General features: G+C 39.0%; 2 protein-coding genes across 2 annotated transcripts; one reads left to right on the top strand and one right to left on the bottom strand.

Moving 5' to 3' along the window:
- The first annotated feature begins 239 nt into the window (after positions 1-239).
- LOC122103941 (olfactory receptor 15-like) lies at positions 240-1,187 on the top strand. Its single transcript, XM_042674625.1, has one exon. The coding sequence runs from the start codon at positions 240-242 to the stop codon at positions 1,185-1,187; it is 948 nt and encodes a 315-aa protein (XP_042530559.1).
- An 11,047-nt stretch (positions 1,188-12,234) lies between these two features.
- LOC122103826 (olfactory receptor 2C3) lies at positions 12,235-13,197 on the bottom strand. Its single transcript, XM_042674492.1, has one exon. The coding sequence runs from the start codon at positions 13,195-13,197 to the stop codon at positions 12,235-12,237; it is 963 nt and encodes a 320-aa protein (XP_042530426.1).
- Between the last annotated feature and the right edge of the window lie 2,853 nt (positions 13,198-16,050).

Here is a 16,050-nt window from a genome sequence, read left to right as displayed (position 1 = left end):
CAATCCTTGGATCTCAGGCCCCTGAGTAGCTAGAATTACAGGCATGAACCATTGGTACCCAGCAGTTAATTAAAATCCACTTCCTAGAAAAAAGTTATTCAGAGTCAGGTGCTTGTGAAAAAAACATACCAATTATCCTACCAACTTAGTGGAAGGTTCAAATGTTGCCTTGGAGTTATTACAAAAGGAAAAGTCATATTTGTCTTCAAAATTTGTGTCTTTCCTTTCAGGACAAAGCCATGGCAGGAGGAAATGTGAGTTTCCCCAACACATTTGTCCTGTTGGGCTTCTCAGAGTATCCATGGCTACAGATCCCCCTGTTTGCGGTGGTCCTGGTCTCCTATCTTCTCACCCTCATAGGCAATAGCTCCATCATCTTCCTCTCCATGGTGGAACCCAGACTCCAGACACCCATGTACTTCTTCCTGGACCACCTGTCTCTGCTGGACCTCAGCATCAGCTGCAACATTGCGCCACAACTGCTGGCCAACCTCTGGGGTCCAGAGAAGACAATTGCTTCCTGGGGCTGCACCACACAGGTCTATGTTTTCAGCTGTACCAGCTGCACTGAATGTGCCCTGTTGGCAGTGATGGCCTTTGATCGTTACGTGGCAATCTGCCGGCCTCTCAGGTACAGTCTGATCATGCATCCCTGGGTATGTGTATGGCTGGTAGCTGTGTCCTGGTTCAGTGGCTTGGTCAATTCCCTGCTTCAAGCTACACTCACCCTCCAGCTTCCTCTCTGTGGGCATCACATCTTAGACCACTTCTTCTGTGAAGTACCAGCTCTGATCAAATTGGCATGTGGTGACACTACTGTTATCAACCTATCGCTGACATTGGTAGCCATTCCTTTTGGAATGGTGGCCCCTGTCATTGTACTCATCTCCTACACCCTCATTGCTAGGGCTGTGCTGAAATTATCGTCAACTGAGGGAAGGCACAAGGCACTCAGCACCTGCAGCTCACACTTGGTGGTTGTCACCATGTACTTTGGGCCAGGTATCTACTTGTACCTTCTATCTCCATCCAAAAGTTCCCAAGCCAAGTTCCTGTCCTTTTTCTACTGTATTATCACCCCACTACTCAACCCACTCATCTACACTTTGAGAAACAAGGATGTGAAGGCAGCATGGAAGGGGATCCTACAATTCCAGAGTTGGGGGAAGCTTTTCAAAGTCTCGTGACATGTCTGTGCACACCCCAGTTTATGCTTATCTAAATGAATATTCATTTGTTCCTAGAACAGAGTCTCCAGCTCTGAAGGTCAACCGTATCGATGAATGGTTTGTTAACTGAAAAGTTCTATCATTGTTTTCATCCTTCCATGAAACTATTTTTTGTCCTTTCCTAAATTTCTTGCTCTCTATAAATAAAATTGGCAGCATGGTCAATAGGTTGGTAATTAATGTCATCTTTTTCAAAGATCGTTTTTCTTCTTCCTGTAACTTTTCCTGTTTACTGACTGCCTTGCAAAGAAACTTGCTGAGAAACTGCAGCAGATTGCAGCAAAAGCTTTAAAAAAAAATTTTTTTTTGTCAAAGTGATGTAAAGAAGGGTTACAGTTACATAAGTAAGATAATAAGTACATGTCTTGTCAAACTTGTTACCCCTTCCCTCATTTTTCTACCCCCAATCCCCCGAAGTTGTACAGATCATTTCCAACATATTGTCTTGTGTATATTGCTTTTGCATCGGTTCCCCCTTGTTTTTGTCTCACCATCAGCAAAACTTTTTTGTTTTTGTTTTTTTGTAGTATTTTTTTTCTGCTCTTGGGGCTTGAACTCAGGGCCTGCACTCTGTCCCTGAGCCTCTCTGTGCTCAAGGCTAGAGCTCTATCACTTGAGCCACAGTGCTACTTCTGCCTTTTTCTGAGTAGCTCATTGGTGATAAGAGTCTCACTGATTTTCTTGTCTGGGCTGGCTTTGAATCAGAATTCTCAGATTTCAGCCTCCTGAGTATTTAGATTACAGGCAACTGGCACCTGACCTCAGCAAGACTTTTTATTTTATTTTATTTTATTTTATTTTTTGTCAGTCATGGGGCATGAACTGTGGGCTTGGGTGCTGTCCCTGAGTGCTTCAGCACAAGACTAGAGCTCTACCATGTGAGCCAAAGTGCCACTTCTGGTTTTCTGGTGCTTAATTGGAGATAAGAGTCCCATGGACTTTCCTGCCTGGGCTGCTTTGAATCAGAATCCTCAGATCTCAGCCTGCTGAGTAACTAGGATTATAGGCTTGAGCTATGGGTACCTGGCCTGCAAAACTTTTAAACAATTTCATTGTTTTTGTCTTTAGAAATCAATGTAGCCTTCCACCTCAAACCATTGTTTCCCCATAATTCATCGTTTCTATCATCAATGTATTCACCATGTAACTTTGATTATATATTTGAAATAATCATTTCTACCTCACCATATCAAATTTACTTTGCTTTTCTGAATTAACTTATGTAAAATATGACTCAATATGTTATATATTTTAAGTCATCACCTACATTAGTTTAATAATCTATAGGTCATTAAATACTTTTGAATATTATGGAATTCTTTTACTTTCAATAAACATAGATGGTAACTAAAAACATTAATATTAATATAGAGTAGTGAATAATAGAGGTTGAGGGAATTGGCTGGTTGATAAACACTGGTTGAATAATTGATATCAAAACACAGTTAAAGGAAATATGGTCCAGCTTTCTGTAACATATCACCACACCTATAGCTCATAAGGACCTATTTATATATATATATATATATATATGTATTTATTTATATATGTGTGTGTATTCACATATATGTATATATGCATATACTTTGGATAAAGGAGCTTATCCAGGCCCTGAGCTCAAGCCTTGGTACTAGCAAGAAGAAAAGAAAATTATTCATGTAGTCATTTCTATTTCATTTCTATTTTCCAGTTACTCATCAAGTATATAATGCTAAGACTATGGATATACAGATGTAGAAGGATTATAGAAAAATCCAAGGTGATCAGTATGCTTTGGTGAGGACAGCGTAGGCACATAACTTAGTCTGAGATTTGGGTTTCCTTGAGAAAGAGATGTGCGTTGGTAATCTTGAAGAATGAATAACTTAAAAGTAAAAGACTGGGCATAGGTAAAGGAGAGAAAAAATGTGTAGATCAAGGAGATGACAGATAGTGGTTTGACTTATCAGGGTGAAGGGTATTGGTCAGGAGGAAATGACAGAGGGCCTAGGTAAGAGTAAGGTGCCTGAATAGAGGATTTCAATTTTATTTTAGCTCACATAGAGAAAAGATGAGTGTAGTCAGGAAATAGGATGATATCTATAGAATACATCCAGGAGATAATTTTCGTTTTCTTTTCTTTTCTTTTCTTTTTTTTTTGGGTCCGGTTTTGGGGCCTGAACTCTGGGCCTGGACGCTGTCCCTCAGCATTTCAGCTCAAGGCTAGCGCTCTACCACTTGAGCCAAAGCGCCACTTCCAGCTTTTTTCTTTTTACTTATGTGGTCCTGAGGAATCGAACCCAGGGCCTCATGCATGCAAGGCAAGCACTCTACCACTGAGCCACCTTCCTAGCTCCTAAAAAAGATAATTTTCAAAAAATTATCTTTAAGTAGCTCTGTGAAGGGGTTTCAAATCAACAGGTCAGTTGATGAATACAATGCATCTTGACCAATGTCATTTTGTTCATCATTCTCCCCCATCTTTCCCAGATCAATTTCTGTAACTTAAAGATTGTGCTAGGAAAGAGAAGGAAAAGCATGTTAATAACTCCAGGAAGTTATGAGACAATTACCAAGTAAATGAAAACCAGCAATTGGATTTGAGAGATAGGAAAGAAATAGTGACAGAATGATCAGGACTTAGGGTTAGATTGAAGTGAGAAGCAAGCAAGAGAGAGCAGCCTGGACTTAATTCCCGGTGTCTCTTTGCTTCGCTGAACACGGAAGGAAGGTATGGGTGGGGTGGCTGAGTAGTTCAACTTTAATTACAGGAGTTGGCACTTGGTACAGTTTTTCTCAAATTAGAAGAAAGGCTCTCAAGAATCATTATTTATATTAAAGGAACACATTCTCTGAAAATGTATGATTTCATGTTCAAGATGTCCTCTGAGAACAAACACACCAGGCACATGGGGACTCATTAAACTTCTGCTAGCAGACTCCACACTATGTAATGAATCATTAAAAGTTTGAAGTGCCTAAATTTGGGTTGGGCCACTGAGATGATAATTTATTGGGTGGGGTCTTTGTCATTCCTACTTGGATGTATGCTCAGGCCTTGGTGGCTGACAATCCCAGTGGAGGATCTGACTCACAGTCAGTGTGCCTCAAACCCCAGGGCTTTATCCCTTAGACTTTCCTTTATTGTCTGCTGTCTGTTTCAACTCTGCCTCTGAGAACCAAATCCACAGTGGATCAAACCACACAACTTGCTAAGAGTTCAACAGCTACCGACTTAAATCAGCTTCATGCTTATTACTAGGATTATTTGATTTAAGTTCAAATGCCCTTCCTCTACCATAATGACATCAGCAATCACAAAGGTCTGCTTTCTGTGGTTCAACCCAGGCAATACAAAGAGGAGGATTAAGACAACTCAGGCTCATAAGTGTTTTTTTTGCCTGTCCTGTGGCTTGAACTCAGGATCTGGGCACTGTCGCTGAGCTTCTTTTGCTCAAGGCTAGAGCTCTACCACTTGAGTCACAGCACCACTTCTGGTTTTTCTGTTTAGGTGGTACTGAGGAATCAAATCCAGGGCTTCATGCATGCTAGGAAAGCATGCTACCATTAAGCCACATTGCCAGCCCACCATTCAGTCTTGAATCCCCAAGGTCATTATTCCTGTTTTCCATATCCAGATTGTACTAGAAATCCTATATTCCAGAAAGAGAAATGAACTTCAACTGGATTCTTTTTTGCTACACAGTTTTCCAAAAGAGAGCAAAGACTCAAAGGTTCATACAAATATATGTATATGTATATGAATATATTTAGATAAAAGCAATGCTTTTAAAGATAGTTTTGCATTTTATGTGTCCTAAACAAAAGTAATAATTTTAGTGAGAAATTCTATTTGGATTTGTGTAATTACCACCAAGGTCAGGCTATTCCAGTCCAAACTTCCCTGGTGCTATTTTTTGACACATATGTCCCTCAACCCTAAACTGGAAGCCTATTTTCACCTCTACAGTTTTCTCTTTAGGCCAATGACATACAAATGTAATCATAAAGCACCACCATTGATTTAAACGTTTCCTTTTCAAAAATCAGCAGAATTTATTTGAGACTCCTTTCAATGGTTGCAGTAGCAGTAGTTCATTAGTTTTGGTGAATAGAATTCCACTGTGTGGTAATCTCAGTTTATTTATCTGGTCAGAGAATATTTGGGTTTCTCCAGTTTTGAGTAATGGTAAATAGAGCTGCAACCAGGTTTCCATGGGAACATAAACTTTTATTTCTCTAGGTGTGGGATACCTAATGTAATTTATGCTCATAAAACAAAAAATGTAATTTATGCTCATAAAACAAAAAGCACCACACTATTTTCAGGAATGATGAGCCAAACCCAATACAATGGTGCATGCCTGTAATCCTAGCTACTCAGGAAGGTGCAATACAAGCACTGTAGTTTGAGGTCAGACTAGCTGTGGGGTATGCCTTTTATTTCAGCTACAGTGGGAAGAATAAAATAGAAAGATTACCAAGTGTGGCTTCACACACAAAGCAAAGTCCTATCTCAAAATAACCAGAGTACAAAGGGCTGAAGGTGTAACTCAAGTGGTAGAACACCAAACTGGCCAGTATGAGTCCCCTAAGTTCAAATTCCAATTCCAGTACTGGCTCCCCCTCTCCAATAGTGATGTCTACTTTGCATGTCTACAAGCTATGCAATGGAGTTTCATTTCATTTGCAACTTCATCAGCATTTGATATTGTCAGCATATAATTACAGCTCCTCTAATCATTGTGTACTAGTATTTCATCATGATTTTAATGAACTTAATTTTAAGTTCAATGACATTGAATGTACTTTCTTGCATGTACTACTTGTCACTATTATACTATTTACTTTAACACCTTTATTCTAACTTTTGCACATTAAAAAATTTAGGTTGTTTCTTTTCTTCCTATAGGGTTTTAAGGTTCTTGAGCAATGACAGAAAGAGTTTAATGGCTGGATATATAATCTGCAAGTAATTATCCTAGTTTTCAACATAACAATATCTTTCAGCAATACATTAATTTGGAATAAGTCTGAGTGGTTGATTTTCTGTTATATTTTGTGATGTTGGTATCTTCAAAACTCTTTACTTTGTCCACTGTCTTTTCCCTTGACCCCAACCCCCTCACAACCTTAAGTTCTAGCTTCTGATATTCTTTTTTTATTGTAAAGGTGAGGACTGAGTACACTTCTTTTTGATCAATGTCACAACTTCCCTCATCTTCTCCCAGCTAGTATGCCTTTTGTTTGACTGTAAGTTCAGAGAAGTTACACCATTGGAATTCTCCCTTTCATGTATCATACTTTAGCTAATTCATTTATATATGCAGATAACCCTGGATATGTTTACATTCACATTTATAAATTAGATATAACTTCTATATATCAGAGAAGGTATGTAGGTGAATCCAGTCATGATATTCAATGTACATATGTGAAAATAATGTAGGAAAATTGAAGGGATGGGTGACTGGGAAAGATGGGGAGGAATTATAGAAGGAATAGCATTGATCAAGATATATTGTATGCACAAACTAGCATGTTAAATTGAAACTCCTTTGTGCAATCACTTAAGAAATAAAGAGACAAAAACCTCTTTGCCAAATGACAAATCAAAAATAGTTTTTCTTTTGTGATCTAGTCTTTCACAGAAAATGTTAAAAAATCAAATACTGTGATTCCTTCGATCTTAACTAGAAGTTTAAAAGTTCTAAAGTTTTCTTTTTTGATCTTAAAAAATGAAAATTAAAGGGAATGTAGCTAAGTGGTAGAGTGTTTGCCTAGAAGATACAAAGCCCTCGGTTCAATCCACAAAAAAGTTTATATTTCCAAGAGTTTATATTGTTGGGATTTTGACTAATTTAGATCAGGTAGCTGGAATCAGCATGTACTATTGGAGGTGGCATTTCTCCACGTTAATTTGTCACCTTTCATCAGTTTTTTAGAATTTCAGCACATGAATACTTTATATGCTTTATTAATTTTATACCTCATCATTTTATTTCTCTCTGTAATGAGAGGTATTAATTTGAAGATTTTTGGTTGCATTTTCCTTGGCTTGCTCAATACATATGTATAAAGTACATTTTGATCATCTACTGAGTTTTTTCAATTTAATTTTATTGCCAAGGTGATTTAAGAGGGGTTAAAGTTATTCCTACTACTGTTTTATATTCTTTCAAAAACAGTTTTCATGGGTTTCATTGTTTATGCGATTTCCATGAATACTTATATTCAATCATATTGTTTCAATTCTTCCAACAGTCTACCTTCTACATTTATGCCTTATTTTTAGTTAAGGTTGAACGAGATCCCATGTATAAGAGAAAACAAGATTTTTGACTTTCTGAGACTCACTTGTGTTGCTTAATATGGTCATCTAATTTTATGAATTGGTTACATATCATTAGGCTTTGATAAACACACTCTTTAGTTGTCCATTTTTAAAAAATATCCTGCTTAGTTTCCTTGGTATTTTCCATGTAGGTAATCATAATGGCTGAGAATAGGTTCATTGTCACTTTTATCCCTTTCTAACTCATGCCATTGATTTCTTGCTTGATTTTTCTGAGCTGTGATTTATGGAAAGGTATTGACTAGGTGTAACACAGCAGAATAAAGCAAACTTCCTTTCTCATTCCTACTCATAAAAAGAAATCTGTTTAGTGCCAGTTCTGAGACCTGAACTCAAGGCCTAACACAGTCATTTGGCTTTTTGACTCACAGCTGGTGCTGTACCCTTTGAACCACATCTCTATTTCTTACTTTTTTTTCTGGTTAATTGAAGATAAAAGTCTCATAGACTTTTCTGCCTGCTCTGGATTGAAACCACAATTGTAAGATCTCAGCCTCCTGAAAGAATTAGCTAGGATTACAGGCATGAACACTGCTATACTCTTTTGTATTTCCAGTATAGGCATTTAATATATGTTATGAGCTCTTGCTAGTACTCTTCCATCTGGCTTATTAGATGTTGAAGTGAAGCTGACAGACACATGCATTGAAAGAAAGTTATGGATCGGGAACTGAGAAAACAGTGAGTTACTGGTACTGACTGTATTCTAAGAGCAGTCTATTTTTCTACCAGTAGATGGAGACATTTCTCTTTAACATGACCTAATTGTTTGCATAGCAGGTATTCCTCCTAGAATGCTTCTTCAAGAGTATTAGACTGAGAATGTTGGGAAAACAACTGACATTTAAATGAGACAGAGTTATACAAAGATTGAGTGGATTTTCCAAGTTCATCGGCTTATGTCTCTTATAGTAAGAGTTAAAGCAAGACTGGATGCTTGGTTATTGCTGCCTGTTTTAAGAATGAAGACATTGCTGCTCAACACTCAGAGAAATGACTCAGAAATGAGGTCAAAGAGAGATGGCTTCTGCTGTTGCTGCCATTGAAAAGGTTGGAGCTTTTGGCAGAACTATTTTTTTTTCCACTTCCAGAAAAATGCTGCCTGCTTTAAATGTTGACACTGTTTCAGTGCTTCATTCTCTTGATTAAGAGAATTCACGGGGCTGGGAAGGTGGCTCAGTGGTAGAGTGCTTGCCTTGCATGCATGAGGCTCTGGGTTCGATTCCTCAGCACCACATAAGCAGAAAAAGCCGGAAGTAACTCTGTGGCTCAAGTGGTAGAGTGCTTGCCTTGAGCCGAAGAGCTGAGGGACAATGCCCAGGCCCAGAGTTCAGGCCCCATGATTGAAAAAAAAAAAAAAGTAGAAAAGAAAAAAATTCAAGCGAGAATTTTCTTTAAATATCAAAGAAATTGACTTCTTGAGTATAGAAGGTTCACACAATTATAAGAAGAAATACATGGTGAAGCATGGTTGTGCACACCTGTAATTCCATATGCTTGGATGGTAGAGGTAGAAGGATCTTGGGGTCAAGGCTAGCCATAGCATACTTGTTAAGATACTATCCCCCAAACAATATGAAAATGAAGGGGTTAAAAATATGACTCAAGTGGCAAGATACTCAGATATGAGACTTGGATTCAATCTCAAGTACAAGAAAATAAAATAGATAAAATAGAAATGACAGTAACTCGTGAAATTTTATTGTTAAATGTATAGAATAATTATTTTCATTATAAACATTTCACATGTGTATGACATAGATTGATCATGTCTGACTTCCCCATATCCCTATTTTCTTTTTTCTTCCTCCCTTCCTCCCTCCATCTCTCCCTCCCTTCCTTTCCTCCCTTCTTCCCTCCTTTTTTCCTTCTCTTCCTCCCTCCCTCTCTCCCTACATCCCTCCCTCCCTCTCTCCCTTCCTTTCTTCCTTCCTTCCTTCCCTCTTTCCCTATTGTGCTCTCTCTCTAACTCTGACAGATTCTCTCTATGTAGCCTAGGCTTCTATCAAATATACAATCCTCTTGCCTCATCTTCTTGTGTGATTATAGGTATGCACCAGCATTCCTGGATAATATTATTCCTATTAATAAAGGACTATGTTGCATGATCATTTTTACAAACTGCAGAAACAGATTTTATTGTTTTGTTTTCTTTTCCTTTGTGGTACTGAGGATTGAATGAACCCAAGGTATTGTACTTGCTAGGCTAATATTTTGCCTCTGAACTACATCTCAGGCCTAGATTTCATTTGATAAGAATGAATGCTTTCTTGGATATAATAAAAAAGAAAGCCAATATACTAGAGAGTGAGTAAAAAGAAATTGTTATGTATCATGGAAGCAGGTCTAGAGAAGACTGAAAATCAGTACTATACTTCATTAGTTGTAAATAGATTAGTAAAATATAGCACTTTATTGGTAAAAACACTAATTTACTGAAAATTCAACTCAAAATATTATTCTAAGAGACATTTTTTCTTTAGATTCCTCATCTTGAAGGAATAAAACTATTCTTTTTTTAAATGTTTTTTATTGTGAAAATACTGTACAGGGGGTTTACAGTTACATGAGCAAGGTAATGAGTACATTTCTTATACAGCATTGTTGCCTCCTCCTTTGTTTTTCCCCTACCATCCACCCCCCCACCTAAATTGTAAAGTTCGTTTTTCGACATAGTGTCTGTACATCTCATTGTTGCAATGAGTCAATCTGTATCCCTATTTAAACATTTTGTTTTACCAGCACAACTATGTTTATTAGAGCATTATTTACCATAGCTAAGATATGGAAACAACCCAGATGCCCCTCAGTAGATGAATGGATCAAGAAAATATGGTATATAAACACAATGGAACTCTATGTCTCCATCAGAAAGAATGACATTGCCCCATTTCTTAGGAAATGGAAAGACTTGGAGAAAATTATATTAAGTGAAGTAAGCCAGGCCCAAAGAAACATAGGTCCTATGGTTACCCTTATTTGCAATAATATGTATATGTCTGAGACAAGCAGAAAAGGTTGGATAAGATGATGTTAAGGGAAATGAACTCCAAGATAGGGACACAAGTGATTTTTCATTCTTGCTATCGTTTCTAATGTTTTTATTATATATGTGATTTTTTGTTGCTTTATATGTCCCTCCCCCAAGGAATAAAAACTATTCTTAATCTTAACAGTTCTTATAACAAACGTATAGCAATATAATTCTTCAACTCTCTGGGCTTCCATATTTCAATTCAATTCTAACACTGGCTACTTGGATTTAGGTTTGAATTCTATAAGGGTCATCACAGCAAGCTGTTTTTATTCTACACACTAATTTTAAGTTCCAGGTTACCCCTGTTTCTTTGGCTATTTAACAGGATCTCTGTAAACTTGGGTAGTTTTTTTTTTTTTTTTTTTTTTTTTTGGTGGGTCATGGGTCCTGAACTCTGGGCCTGGGCAGTGTCCCTCAGCTCTTCAGCTTAAGGCGAGCACTCTACCATTTGAACCACAGCACCACTTCCTGTTTTCTGGTAGTTAATTGGAAATAGGAGTCTTGAGGACTTTCCTTGCCCAGGCTGGCTTTGAACTGTAATCCTCAGATCTCAGCCTCTTGAGTAGCTAGAATTACAGGTGTGAGCCACCGATGCCTGGCTTGTGTAGAATTCTTAGAATGCTTCACAGAACTCAGAAGACAAATGACTTGCATTGAATCATTTATTATAGAGGGCATTATAAAGAGTACAAATAGATGACCAGATGAAGAAAGGAACAGGGTTAACTCTGGAAGATATCTTGAACACAAGACCTTTGGTCCCTGTGGAGTTCAGGGTACTCCATACCCCTGGCATTGAAGCGTGGTACAATCGCAAACACTGTAAACTCCATCATCTGGGAATCTGATGGAGGTTCCTTATATAGGCATGCTTGATTGCGTCACTAACATGAGGTGATGAGGCTCAGTTGCTGGCTTTTCACTGTTCTCTCAGGAAGTCTGGAGGTAGGACTGAAAGGTCCCATGTTCTAATCTATGACAAGTTCCCCTGGGAACAAGCCCCTTCTAGAAACTAAGGACCTCACCTCAGCCATGTTATCAGCCTGAATCATTGTGAATTAGAAAAAGCCGTTCTAATCACATCTCACCCAGGTAACTGCAAAGGCCTTAGGAGTTGTGTTCTGGGACTTGGAATAAAGACTATGTAAGTTTTAATAGATCACAAGGAGTCTCAGGGAAGCTTAGGTATACTTGTGCAGTTAGAGAGATCAAAGCTGACCTCAGTATACCTGTTTAACTGGTCTATAAGAAGCTGAGCTTTCTAAGACTATCAATATCTACTTTACTGAATTATTGTAGATACTGGGGAAAATGAAAGATATTTCATACAATTAAGCACCCTCAAGTGGTGCTTTAAAAAAATAAGGAACAAGAAATAAAACAACATAGATATGTGCAACATACATATATAATACTATAAACAAAATGAGGTGACAGTGAGTGTAGAATTTGATAGTCCTAGAAAAATTAAACCAAAACATTTTCTCTTTCCTTTGGTTTGAAAAGAGTGCATGTGCACACTTGTGTGCAGATTTCCACTTACCTGTGCTCAAGTGTATTGAATAGCAGTGCCATTCTACTGACTTTGAGCTCCAAATCAAACATTCATCCTATTAAGTGGTACCTAAAAATTCCTAGATTTGTTCCTGTTTCCCAACAAAGCCATAGCAGTTCTCTGACACAATGTGCCAAAGGGCATTCTTCACATCCTTGTTCCTCAGAGTGTAAATCAGTGGGTTCAACATCGGGGTGACTACAGTGTAGAAGAGAGCTATGAACTTGCCCTGCTCATGAGAGTTGCTCTTGGCTGGCTGGAGGTACATGAAGATGATGCTCCCATAGAACAAGGACACCACTGCCACGTGGGAAGAGCAGGTGTTGAAAGCCTTTCTTCGTCCTTCTCTGGACTTGATCTTCAACACAGCCTGAGCAATATGTCCATATGAGACCAGGATGAGACCCAGTGGCAAGACAACAAAGATAAAGCTGGCCACGTACATCTCCACCTCATTGAGGCTGGTGTCCACACAAGCCAGTTGCATAATGAGGGGCATCTCACAGAAGAAGTGGTCGATGCGATTGTTCCCACACAGTGGTAAAAGCATGGTGAGTGTGGAGCCCACCATGCTGGTGGTGAGACCCCCTAGCCATGAGGCCAAGGCCAGGCCAATGCACAGCTGTGGGTGCATAATGACAGTGTAGTGGAGAGGCCTGCAGATGGCCGCATAGCGGTCATAGGACATGACAGCCAGGAGGACACACTCAGTGGCTCCCAGCCAGTGGGACACATAGAACTGGACCACACAGCCTCCATAGCTTATGGTTTTCTGGGGTCCCCAGAGGTTGACCAGGAGTTGTGGCACAATGCTGGTGGTGAAGCTAATGTCCAGGAAGGAGAGGTTGGCAAGGAAGAAGTACATGGGTGTGTGGAGACGCACATCCTTCCAGGAGACCAGAATGATGGTGCCATTGCCCAGGATAGCTACCGTGTAAAAGCAGGAGACCAGTCCAAAGAGGACAGGTTCCAGTGAGGGCCGGGCAGAGAAGCCCAGGAGCACAAACACGTGTGGAGCACTTCCATTGGCCATTTCCATCATTGTATGCTAGGAGGGAGGAGTTGGAGTGTCAAGGCCACTGTGAGGGGAGGTGCACTGGAAGTGAAGCATGCACTGCTTACCTCCGTCAGAATGTAGCCAGGAAAAATACGCATGTGCCAGGCTCTTGAAATGATGGCCATTTTGGGATGAGTAATAAAGGACTTAGGAACTTGTGTAACCTGGGGGAGAATGCACATTCATGTATTATTAACACTGACTTTTTTTTTTATTACTTAGAATGACAACATCTGGATCCAGGGTAAATATTTGTTGTTTACTTATTTGGATAGACTGTATAAGCCTTCTAATTGTCTTGTCAAATTGCACAATCATCTGCAGATTTTTACATTGTTATTAAATATAATGTGCTACCAATGTCCACATTTTCATGGCTTTTCTGCCTGGGCATTTTGTCATCCTTTAACTCCTGAACTTTGAGCAATAGTTTCACTTGTCTTTGTGCTTCTCTTTTGCTGCTCTAAGCATCCTCAATAATGAGTTGTGGTTTTACATGATGACTTTATAATCTTGTCGCTCTGTGGATCCAACACCTGCACTGTCTTGACTTGTATATGTTTTGCCCTTGTGTGTGTAGGGATTTTTCCCTACAGAAGAGCCACATGTCTATTTTCTTACTTCCTCAGGTCATTGTACAATTTAGTTTTTGTTTTTTTGTCTCTCATGGGGCTTGAACTCGGCCTGGGCGCTGTCCCTCAGCTCTTCAGCTCAAGGCTAGTGCTCTACCACTTGAGCCACAGCGCCACTTCTGGTTTTCTCATGGTTTATTGGAGATCAGAGTCTCACGGCTTTTCCTGCCCAGTCTGGCTTTGAACCGTGATCCTCAGATCTCAGTCTCCTAAGTAGCTAGGATTGTAGGCATGAGCCACAGGCACCCAGCTACAATTCTTTTAATCCATTCACTTTCTGGTTCTCTTCCTTACTTTTCCTGGCCGTCTTTATTCTCAGTACTTTCTGTGTTACAAGAATTATGTTACTCTATATTTAGTAAATGGTAATGGTGCAAAACAATATGTCTTATAGTTATGTTTTTCTATATGCCTATTACATTAGTTTTGTATTTTGGTGTTGCCTGTCTCACTTCACAACATTATACGTTCTTTGGAGTTACAATTTCCTGTGTATTTTGTTTGCTTCTGGCTCCCCAGTGCTTATCTGATCTAAAGAAGCTATGTAATCAGTATCATGCACATGCAATAATGAATGCATTACAGAACAGGCCATAATAATGGCCTGTGGCCTCAAAAGAGGTAGGGTTTGAACAATATAAGGGCAGAGGTGAAGGGAAGAGGTGAAGAGCACTGCCAGCATAACACCATAACACTGTAATGAAGACAGTTATTTAGAAGCTGCCAAAATCATTCAGCGCTGTCTATCTACCTTCTACTCTTACACACTGGTGGGCTTCCACATGCATTTATATACAGTTGAAATTCCCTCAAGTCATATATAACCGATGGACTGCCCTCTGCTCTCATGCACAAGCAGACTGTTCTACCCTCTTATACAGATGAAATAAAATAATCTGTGACTTAAGGATCACAGTGTGCAAATGAGAAGATCATATATTGGCTTTGTATTCCAGTATTGGGAACAAAAAAGGCTGTACATATTCTCAGCTGTACATTCAGCTCTATAGTGGAAACGGGATAGTGTGTTTCATATGCTCCTATAAATCTCAGGAACCCTTCTGTGAAATAGGGTTATATAATCCTAACACGTATATTAAAAAGAAAAGAGTAATTCATTATAATTAGAGTTCATCCAGCTTTCTCAAAGAAGTAATTAGAAGTAATTAGAAGTTATAACTAAACAAAATTGGCATGAATATTGTGTACAATTACAATCTTTTAAATTTCATTACATATGTTATAAATTGAACCTAAAAAGGCTGATCTTAAATGAATCATAGAGTAGAATAGTGGTGACCAGAGGCAGAGATCATGGACTACAGGGACAGATGCTGATCAGCAAATGGGTCCTGTACTATGTTTTGGTGTTGTGTGGCCTGGTGGGTGAATGTCATAACAGTAGTTCATCAAAATTATTAGAAGAGAGGCACCAGAAGTTTCTCTCCATAAAGCAATGGATATACTGATTATCCTGACTTGGTCTTGATCTTCAATCAGATAACACATGATATCTTATGAACATTTACTATAAAGTTTGTGGATGTCTTTCATTCTGTATTTAAAATTGGCTTAGAGAACTTAAGTGTCTGATGAGACTAAACTATGAAAGCTGTATCAAGAGGGACTTGACTGCTCTAGAAACCTGAGCAAATCATATAATTTGCATATGGCAGGCCAGGCTAGTTCTGACTCTTCCAGTGAAAGAGCATCTAGGAGAATGGATTCTGAACTAACAACTAGGGAGGTGAAACAAGGAAAATCAAAACAAGGGAATCTTTATAGTGAGGATGTGGGACAAAAAGAGGAGAACCGGGGTACTTATCTGCCACTAAGTCATGCCATTGGGACTGCTCCATACGTAGTTACAGAGGCGAAGTGACATCTCTGTCACCTGTGGGTGTATGTGCTCAGCTTAGAGAGAGGAACTAGGCTGAATCATAACTGGTAATGTGCAGAAAATGTGTAATTGTTGCCTGGAAATGAGAACCATAAGATCAGTCATGAGGCAATAGTTGAATAGTCTTGACAAAAAAGAGACCATTCTGATGATCTGACCTATTTCTAGAATTGTTCAGTGGCATATCCAAAGCTCTAGAGCTGCTTAGTTCCATTGGAGCTGTCCCTGAGATATACTGATTATTATTATATCCCAATAAAGGGAGAGGCACACTTACCCAAAAAGACTCACCAACACATTCACAAT

This window comes from Dipodomys spectabilis, unplaced genomic scaffold, assembly GCF_019054845.1.
Source record: "Dipodomys spectabilis isolate Male_0828 unplaced genomic scaffold, ASM1905484v1 ptg000019l, whole genome shotgun sequence".
In the NCBI taxonomy this organism is placed as follows: domain Eukaryota; kingdom Metazoa; phylum Chordata; class Mammalia; order Rodentia; family Heteromyidae; genus Dipodomys; species Dipodomys spectabilis.
Note: the sequence above shows the minus strand (reverse complement) of the source record. Positions and strands in the feature narration are given on the sequence as shown.